Genomic DNA, 10,541 nt, shown 5'->3' on the forward strand with positions numbered 1-10,541 from the left:
CACAGCTCTATTCCGATATATGAAATCCAGTTGGGCATAAACCGCAATTATTAACTTCATGATCAATTTTTTAAATTGTTGATACTTAAAAAGTCTGATTAGGTTTGCGATAGCTTTGAACCTAGCCTAAAATAGCCTAAAACCCACATTTCCATAGACTTGAACAGGTGTTGCAGAGGGCGGTAACAACTGGAATTTTGAGATATTACTGTCCCTACCTTCATCTTTAGAACTTTTTTTAAAACTTTTTTTATTTTATTTTATCAAGTATGAAAAAAAGAACACAAATTTTCTACATTTGCTTCTTCAGAAAATGAGAAAATAGTCCCTTTCAGAGCTCATCTAAGAAGAGCCGTGTTGGACCCTCAAAGGTTTAGATAGTGGTGTTCTGATATTTTTGGCGCCACATTTGTGGGCTCATGACCGTGTTCCTCTGGTGGGTAATGTTTTTGCTTCTCCGTGAGCTCCTAGTTTCGCTGTGTGCGCAGAATATGAACTAATAAAACAGTCAATACTCTTGGGACGCTGCCTTGCTTAAAAACATCTCCATCGGCCCCTTAAGCAGAAATATCTCCATGTTAGTGTTTTGCATGACTATCAACAGAATTCTATCAACAGTCGTCACTGGTGACTTGGAGCGTCCCGATCCCTGAGGCGGCCACCAAAACACAAAACAACGTTTGCACAGCAACCTGACAACTCAATTTCATCTCTCAGGAGGCAGAGATTCCATGGAAACCACCAAAGTTCAGCTCCCATTTTTAGATCTGCTCCTGCAGGACATGTTTGTCTACTTTTGGTTTAAATTGGGTAAACGGTTATGGTAGTTGAAAGACGGTGAAAGGAACTTCCTGTTTCCTAAACTAGATACAAACATGTGCCGATGGATGGACCGTATCATCACATCTGCATGGGGGGGTGTTTAAACACAGTAAGACAAGAATCTGGGGAAGAAGTACCTCTAAGCAGTCTGGTGTCATCCTGGAAATGATCATTGGTGAAACCTAAACATAGATATTTACATTCAAAGTGGGATCAGAAGATTGGCAGAACATTTACTTGCTGTTAAAACAGTTGTTTTTTTTTTTTTTTGGGGACGTTCTCTGGCATAAACTGTGTTTGTCCACTCATGGTCGTACTGGCAACTGCGGGATGATTACCGTGCTGACCAGTTTATTCCAGTTTAATATGGGACATGGAGCATAAAAAAGCAGCAGGAAAGACTTTGTGTGAAGAGTTCAGCAGAAACTGAGGGCTGACTACTGGGTAAGAAGACTGTCAAAATGAATCGTTTGTTATAGATGAAGGTCTGTGCACAATGAATAGAACATTTGCTTTTATTTTTGACGTGTCAGTTTTGAATACAACTTTTCTTTGTTTTAGATAAGCCTTTTTAGTCTTTGAAAAAATATTTTCACTGTTTTGAGATTCTAATTTTCTCTAGTCTGCAATACAACTTGGTTCTTCAACTTGTTCTAGTTTTGCATACGACTTCTTTGTTTTAGATATAAATTGTCTTTGTTTTGAGTTTGACTTTTTGTCGTTTCGGATACAAACTGTATGCTTTGGCTAAGACTTTTTTTGTTTTGAATTTGACTTTTCTTTATTTTAGATATGACTTTTTACTGTTTTAAAAACACATTTTCACAGTTTTGAGATACGAATTTTCCTTGTTTTAGATATGACTTCATTCTTTTGAATACAAATTGTTAGAGCTATGGTAACATGTTACTTTTTCGACTGTGGTATTAATACAGTTCTCCTCTCTAGTTTAGTCTACTCAAGCCAAGTCTAATCTAGTCTACTCTAGTCTAGTCTACTATACTCTACTATACTCGTCGAGTATACTCTTGTCTACTCTAGCCTAGTGTAGTTTATTCTAGTATACTTTAGTCTAGTATACCCTAGCCCAGTCTACTCTATTCTAGTGTAGTCTACTTTATTCTAGTATATTCGAGCTTACTCTAGTCTACTCTAGCCTAGTCTACTTAGTCTAGTATACTCTAGTGTAGTCTACTTAGTCTAGTATACTCTAATCTAGTGTAGTCTACTTTAGTCTTGTATACTCTAGCTTACTCTAGTCTACTCTAGCCTGGTCTACTCTAGTCTAGTATACTCTAGTCTAGTGTAGTCTACTTTTGTCTAGCATACTTTAGTCTACTCTAGTCTAGTATACTCTAGTCTAGTGTGGCCTATTTTTTTCTAGTATACTTTAGTCTACTCTAGTCTAGTGTAGTCTACTTTTGTCTAGCATACTTAAGTCTATTCTAGTCTAGTATACTCTAGTCTAGTGTAGTCTACTTTAGTTTAGTATATTCGAGTTTACTCTAGTCTACTCTAGCCTAGTCTACTTTAGTCTAAAATACTCTAGTTTATTCTAGTCTAGTATACTCTAATCTAGTGTAGTCTACGTGTATACTCTAGCTTACTCTAGTCTACTCTAGCCTGGTCTACTCTAGTCTAGTCTACTCTAGTCTAGTGTAGTCTACTTTTGTCTAGAATACTTTAGTCTACTGTAGTCTAGTGTAGTCTACTTTTGTCCAGCATACTTTAGTATATTCTATTATTGTATACTCTAGTCTAGTGTAGTCTACTTTAGTCTAGTAAACTCAAGTCTACTCTAGTCTAGTATACTCTAGTCTAGTGTAGTCTACTTTAGTCTAGTAAACTCAAGTCTACTCTAGTCTAGTATACTCTAGTCTAGTGTAGTCTACTTTTTTCTAGCATACTTTAGTCTACTCTAGTCTAGTATACTCTAGTCTAGTTTAGTCTACCTTAGTCTAGTAAACTCTAGTCTACTCTAGCCTAGTATACTGTAGTTTAGTATACTCTAGCCTAGTCTAGTGTAGTCTACTTTAGTCTATTGTACTCTAGTCTAGTTTTCTTTAGACTAATATACTTTAGTCTAGTGTAGTCTACGTTAGTCTAGTGTACTCTAGTCTAGTTTTCTTTAGTCTAATATACTCTAGTCTAGTGTAGTCTATTTTAGTCTAGTATACTCTAGTTTACTCTAGTCTAGTATACTCTAGTGTGGCCTACTTTTTTCTAGTATACTCTAGTCTACTCTAGTCTAGTGTAGTCTACTTTTGTCTAGCATACTTTAGTCTACTCTAGTCTAGTATACTCTAGTCTAGTGTGGCCTATTTTTTTCTAGTATACTTTAGTCTACTCTAGTCTAGTGTAGTCTACTTTTGTCTAGCATACTTTAGTCTACTCTAGTCTAGTATACTCTAGTCTAGTGTGGCCTATTTTTTTCTAGTATACTTTAGTCTACTCTAGTCTAGTGTAGTCTACTTTTGTCTAGCATACTTTAGTCTACTCTAGTCTAGTATACTCTAGTCTAGTGTGGCCTATTTTTTTCTAGTATACTCTAGTCTACTCTAGTCTAGTGTAGTCTACTTTTGTCTAGCATACTTTAGTCTACTGTAGTCTAGTGTAGTCTACTTTTGTCTAGAATACTTTAGTCTACTGTAGTCTAGTGTAGTCTACTTTTGTCTAGCATACTTTAGTCTATTCTAGTATTGTATACTCTAGTCTAGTGTAGTCTACTTTAGTCTAGTAAACTCAAGTCTACTCTAGTCTAGTATACTCTAGTCTAGTGTAGTCTACTTTTTTCTAGCATACTTTAGTCTACTCTAGTCTAGTATACTCTAGTCTAGTTTAGTCTACCTTAGTCTAGTAAACTCTAGTCTACTCTAGCCTAGTATACTGTAGTTTAGTATACTCTAGCCTAGTCTAGTGTAGTCTACTTTAGTCTATTGTACTCTAGTCTAGTTTTCTTTAGACTAATATACTTTAGTCTAGTGTAGTCTACGTTAGTCTAGTGTACTCTAGTCTAGTTTTCTTTAGTCTAATATACTCTAGTCTAGTGTAGTCTATTTTAGTCTAGTATACTCTAGTTTACTCTAGTCTAGTATACTCTAGTGTGGCCTACTTTTTTCTAGTATACTTTAGTCTACTCTAGTCTAGTATACTCTAGTCTAGTGTTGTCTACTTTAGTCTAGTAAACTCTAGTCTACTCTAGTGTAGTCTACTTTAGTCTATTGTACTCCAGTCTAGTTTTCTTTAGGCTAATATACTCTGGTCTAGTGTAGTCTAGTGTAGTCTACTTTAGTCTATTGTACTCTAGTCTAGTATGGTCTACTTTATCTCAGATTAATAGACAGTAACCTTTACATGAATGCACACTTTTTTCAATCAATACTTTGTGACCCCAGGATGTACTTTTGATAGTATTTTAACAAAGAACATTTTTGGATCAAGGCAAAGAAAGGTCGTAGTCAGACCAAATCCTATTTAAAACCAACGTTAAACGTAAAAAATAAATGTTGTGTTCCTTTTTTTTGGCCTAGCTTTGCACAAAGTTCCTAGGTTTGTATTTTGACAGCTTTCTTACCCCATAGCTGACGCGTTTCCCAACAGGACTGTTGAGGTTATGCTGAAAAGGACAAATTCTGTTCATCTTTAGCTCAGGATTTGCTTGATATCAATTGTTGAGTTGTAAATACATTTTTCTTTGGGAGCTGAACGCTCACGCACAGCACACCCAGCTGCAAATGTGACAGGTGTGCCTTTGACTCCTTTCAATCCTTGCATTTTTATGCCATTTCTTCCCATATTACAACGGTCCCCCAGCATGGAGCACAAAATCACAGCGAGGGGTTCGGTTCGTCACCTCGGCGCCGCGCCGGCAGAATTAGTGATGGTGTGTGTGTGCGTGCGCTGAGGCAGGCAGATGCGGGAACCCACATGGAGGCTAATAGCGTAATGATATCATCAAACTCATCTGCGTGATGAGTTAATCAAAGATGAGCACGGGGCATGGCAAGAGGCTCCATTAGGAAGTGACTGCAGTAAAACATGCGCTAACATCCATGCATAAAGAGACGGTGCAGCTGACGAAGCGGCATGCATGTGTGCAGCTGGATCAGGTTATAGTGCGGACGTCCACGGCAAGAGATGCAGGACAATAAAGTGGATACAAACAGATAAATTGGTCTTTAACAGAAAGTATTCTTATTTATTATTAAAACTGATTTATTTTCTTATTAAAAGACATCTTTTTATGTAACCTTTTCATTCAGACTAAAAGTACAAACATGATAACAGGATGTTTTCATATATTAGTAGGTAGATTTTTACCGTTTGTCGATTAAAAACAACAATTTTTGAACCCTTTTCCTCTTTATTACCAAATAAAATCCCCTAAAACTCACAAAATCTGATTTCTATTTGCAGTGTTCCTAAAGGGCTGCTTCAAAAATTCATTTTTATTCTTCATCCTCCTCCAACTTTCTATACAGTAAATAAAAACCTGAAAAAGCTCGCCAGCGTTCTGACGTTTCTCCTCCCGACTAGCAAAACATAACGAACCTTTGAGGCGGAATATGAATAAGATGAATCAAGTTGTGGCCCGCAGCCACAGAAAAACAATGTTTATAACAAATATTATGCATAACGGCTGAACAAAAGTGGTCAAAACACGACCAGGGAATAAGTCAACATTTAAGAAGAACTGTTCTGAGGGAATACAGTAACTATTATTCTTCTTCTACTGTGGAAAATGTGTTGATCCTGATGCAGAGGCTCTTGTAGTGACCTCTAGTGGCACAAGTGGAAATTGCAGATAAAAACTATAATTTTGGGTGTTTTTTTGCGCTGAGCATTTCTTTAAGCAAACCCTTATTTCAAGGAGTAAATACTGAAGAGACTTTTCTCCACATTTTGACGTCTAAATTCTCAAAAACGAAAGATGTAACATTAAAGAAAAGCAAAAAAGGATCAAATTTGAAGAAGAATAAAGTAGTAAAATTACTATTTTTTTTTTAAATTGTGCAATTTTATGAAAATAAGGTTGTTAAATTATTAGAAAATGTTATTTTAGGTCAAAAATGTTGTAAAGTTCTACGAAAAAGGGAAAAAATTAGGAGATTTGAGTCATAAAATAAATAAAAAAAAAGTCTCAATTTTACGAAAATTGGCATTAAATTATCAAAAAAAAATTAAATTTTGGAACAATAAGCATTAAGAGAAAGAAAAGCTAAATTCTCAAGAGCAGAAAGTATTTTATAAAAGTAATTTTATGAGAATAAGGCTGTTTTATAGAATAAAGTTGTAACATTAAAAGAAAAGAAGGCATACATTTATATAACGTAATAACATCATTTTTGTATAAATTGTGCAATTTCTCGAGAATAAGGTCTAAAAAATTATAATAAAAAAGGCAAAAAGTTGTAATTTTACATGAATAAAGTCATAAAGCTATAAGAAAAAAGTCATAATTTTACATAAATAAAGTTGTAAAATTATAAGAAAAAAATTTCAATTTTAGGAAAATAAATTTGTTAAATTATGAGAAAAAAGTTGACATTATTGAAATATAAAATTGTATTAGTAGATACATTTATGAGGCAATAGTCTGAGAGAAATTGCAACAAAAAACAATATTGTGTTCCATTATAAGAGCGCATTGTAATCAGTTACTTCATCATAGGTTTCACAAATAAGTCTTTTAGTGAGTCTATTTTATTATTTTTTTTTATGATTATATTTTTCATGCATTGGTGTACAAACCAAATATTTCCTCTCCTTTTTCTGTGTCCTTATAACTTATTGTAAATATCTGAATTAATGGAAATATTTCTTATTTACAAAAATGTAACTACACAATATTATTGAAAGATTTCAGCATTTATGCGACAAAACGCTTCAGTTCCTGAATTTAGATGAAATATTTTATACACATCAAACTGATCCACTGGAGGTTAGAACTCATCTGATGGGGGGAGGGGGGGTCTGAGTGATGCCACAACAGAAATGCAGTAAACAAGTCAACAAACACGGCGGCACCACGACACGAGCAACAACACCAAGCCACACAACACTGGACACAACTGCACACGGCCGCGAGAGAGAGAGCTTACTTCCTGTGGGGATCAAGTCCCTGTCTGGAATGAAGAGTTTATACCCATAATGCTTCTCCAGCACGTCGGGGAGGATTTCCAGGGCAAAGCGCTCCTCCTCCCTGGTCTCCTGGCTCCACTGGTCCGGGTCCACTTTAGTGTAGGACAGATAGGCGTCGTAGTCCTTGTTGTCTGTCGACACGAAAAACGTGAAAAACTTATAAAGGTGTGGCCACACATACAAACAGTATGGTTATAACCCTTAAAACCATAAATAATAAAATAAATATGGCCGCCAGTGCCGCTAGCAGGAGAACCAAAAATAGCAGTTCTATATTTCACCACCAGGTGGCAGCAGTGCAGCGACCACACTGCTGTGAAAACCAATGTTTAAATTTGAAAGCAATTTATTTTATTAAAAAAAAACATCTCTGGATTTTTATTTTAACAGGAGTATTAGGGACAACATAAAAAAAATAGATTTACAACCAATTATAAAAAAAAAAAAGTTGTAATTTTAGGAAAATAAAATTTTTATTTTAAGAGAAAAAAAACAAAAATGTACAAGTATGAAGTTGTAAATTTAATTTTTAAAAAGTAATTTTATTAAAATAAAGTTGTACAATTTTATTTAAAAAAATAGTAATTTTCTGAGAATAAAGCTGTAAAATTATATTAAAAATTTTAAAGAATAAAGTGTTTTTTTTATTTTAATGTCACTGATTTACCATTTTCACACTTTCAAGACACAACATAAGCTCATTTTACGCTTTTTAGCTCAATTTCTAGATTTTTCCATAGTTACAATATATAATCTATGCTTAAAAATATCAACAAAATGTTTATCACTATTATGCCTTAAAATGAACGTAAGCGTGTTGGAAGTGTATTTTCTTTACTGGCAGCTCTTTTAATTAATTACACATTAAAGTCATTTCAGTAAATATAAACGTATGTAATGAGTTGAGAAATTGAGCAGGACGCGCTGGACGCCATGGAGACGCCTCCATCACGCCGACCTCTGGGCACCTCACCCTCGCCACGCCACGACAAACGTGAAACAACGGAGACCCCACGTGAGCAGTGACGGAAGATTTCCTGGCTCCTCCCTCTGAGATAACCCCGAGAACTCCGTCTGCGGCGCCGCCAACGCCGGCGGACTGGCCCGGGTCTTTCTGATCATTAATGTTTCCAATGAAACGGGCACTTTGTGAAAACGCCGCCGCAGCAAAAACAAGTCAAATAAAAAAAGACTCTCCAAGCTTCCATTTATCCATTTACTACAAGCAGAATTCACTTTGACCGCCAGATAATTCATTACCTGATGCGTCCGCCATGAGTTCACATAAAACCAGGTTTACGAGAAGATGGAAGAGAGTCCTTTTTTAGTTCTTTTACAGAGAAACATCCAAATTTATCGAACATTATTTCGGTATGAGGCAATCGGAATGCTGCTGCAGCTGGAGAACAGCACTGACTTCCTGGTTGAAGCTCATGTAAAACCAAAAGCAGTTCACCGATTATCCACCAGGGTTTGAGTTCACAAAAAAGTCGTAACAACCACTACGAAAAAAAGAAAAGAAAAGGAAACTTCACTGGAAGGTTTTTCTTTCTCCTAAGGGGGAGAAAAGAAAAGTCCTAAAAATGTTTTATAAAGTGTAATTTTATAAAAATTATTTATTATTATGTATTTATTATTAAAAAAAAGATGTAAAATGAGAAAAAAAATTAATTTTAGAAAAAGAAAGTTGTAATTCTGAATAAAAAAAAAACGGAAAAGATTCAGGACAATCAAGTCGTAAAATTATTTAAAGAAGTCATCATTAGACGAGAAAAAAGACATGTTTTATTAGAAAAATGTCACCATTTTACGGAAATAATGCAATAAAATATACGAAAAAAGGCAAAAATTTAGGAGAGTAAAGTTGTAAAAATATTTTAAAGCCATAATTTTACATTAATAAAGTCATAAAATTTTCAGAAAATAAAATTACAAGAATAAAGTTGTAAAAATCTTTTGCAAAGCACTTTTTATGAGATTAAAGCTGTTAAATTATAAGAAAAAAGACAAGATTTACAAGACTAAAGTAATTCCATTTTAAAAAAATTGTAATTTTTTGAGAATAAGGTTTAAAAATAGTCAAAATTATAGTTTTAGGAGAATAAAGTTGTAAAATTATTTTTTCTAAAATTGTAGTTTTACGGGAAAAAAAGTAATAAAATTATTAGAAAAAAGCAAAAATTACAAGTTGTAAAATTATTTGTAAAAAGTGATTTTTTATGTGAGTAAAGTTGTTTAATTTATACAAATAAGATATTAAAATAAAGATGAAACATTAAAAGGAAAAAAGGTAAATATTTATAAGACTAAAGTTGTAAAACTATTAAAAAAAAATGCAATTTACACGAATAAAGTTGTAAAATTATGAGAAAATACTCGTATTTCTGGGACGTCATCTCTTGATCTTATTTATTTATTTTGTCCTAAGGGGGCGCCACTAGAGATTTTGGGCCCCATCAAAAAAAAAAAATTATAGGCCCCTAACACAGAGGCAAACTGGCATTATGGGCCTTTGTGGGCCCCCTCAGTCTGGGCCCCTAGAATGAGCCACCCCCCTTTTCGGCGCCCCTGAGGGGGCGTGGCCTTTACAGTGAGATGAGTCCATCAAATCTTTACCTCTAGATTGGCATCCCTACAGCAGTCACGCTCCTAACTTGTGTGTTTCTGGATAAGGTTTGATCACGTATGAGCATTGACTGTATCTGACATCTGGACTGAATGACCATAGAGTACACGTGTCAAAGTCCAGGCCCGGGGGCCGAATCCAGTTATTCTATCCGGCCCTCCAGATCATTTTATTTTATTGGTATTATATTTGTTGGCTTATTTCTAACTTGTAAAATTTTGACATCATGTATTTTTATGGAGAGTAAAATATTTAAATGTATTTCCTGCCTTTTTATTATTCATAATTTTGTTAAAAAGTTACAGTTTTAAAGTTTAATAGCTTTTTGGACTATTTTGGCTTTTTTAGACTATTTTGAAGTTTAGCTATTTTTCAGCTACATTTAGGTTTTTTTCAGTTTTTTATGATATTTTGAAGTTTAGCTATTTTTTCAGTGACATGCTAACTGTTTTGGCTAACCTTTTTTTAGGCTAATTTGGTATTTAGCTCATATTTTAGCTAGCTATTAGCTTCAGCATTTTCAGCTATTAGCTTCAGTGTTTTTAGCAATCAATTTCAGCATCTTCAGCTATCAGTTTAAAAATTTAGTATTAAAGTATTCAATACATTTTTATCCCGTTCGGCCCGTGACCTAAGGTGTGTTCTGGATTTTGACACCCCTGTCGTAGGTCTACTGCCGGCTCCAAAGTCAATTCAGTCATCATTTTTTTTCTCCATGTTGGAGCCAGACGATATATGTTAGCAGTGATTTGTCCGAGTCTACATTTCTATGGCAACCACTCTCACCAACCAGGAGTGAGCTTATTGGAAGACCCCCCCCCCCCACTACTTGAAAGCTGGATTTGAACGGATTTGAACGTTGGACATGAGACCGCCCCCTTTACTGAAGCAGCTGATTGATCAGTTTATAACGTGAATAACTGATGATACACTTGAATACATCTACGGGGTT

The 10,541-nt window shown here is 34.8% G+C and overlaps 1 protein-coding gene across 3 annotated transcripts in view; it reads right to left on the bottom strand.

Moving 5' to 3' along the window:
- Positions 1-10,541, bottom strand: part of LOC112160059 (interleukin-1 receptor accessory protein-like 1-B) — a gene marked incomplete in the record, with an annotated part of 393,180 nt that overhangs the window by 6,946 nt on the left and 375,693 nt on the right. For 2 of the 3 annotated variants that reach the window (XM_024294395.2, XM_036215438.1), the window contains 2 exon segments: positions 960-1,004; positions 6,924-7,094. In XM_024294395.2, coding sequence (XP_024150163.1) covers positions 960-1,004; positions 6,924-7,094 — 216 coding nt within the window. 3 annotated transcript variants of the gene reach the window in all.

This window comes from Oryzias melastigma, linkage group LG2, assembly GCF_002922805.2.
Source record: "Oryzias melastigma strain HK-1 linkage group LG2, ASM292280v2, whole genome shotgun sequence".
Lineage (NCBI taxonomy): Eukaryota > Metazoa > Chordata > Actinopteri > Beloniformes > Adrianichthyidae > Oryzias > Oryzias melastigma.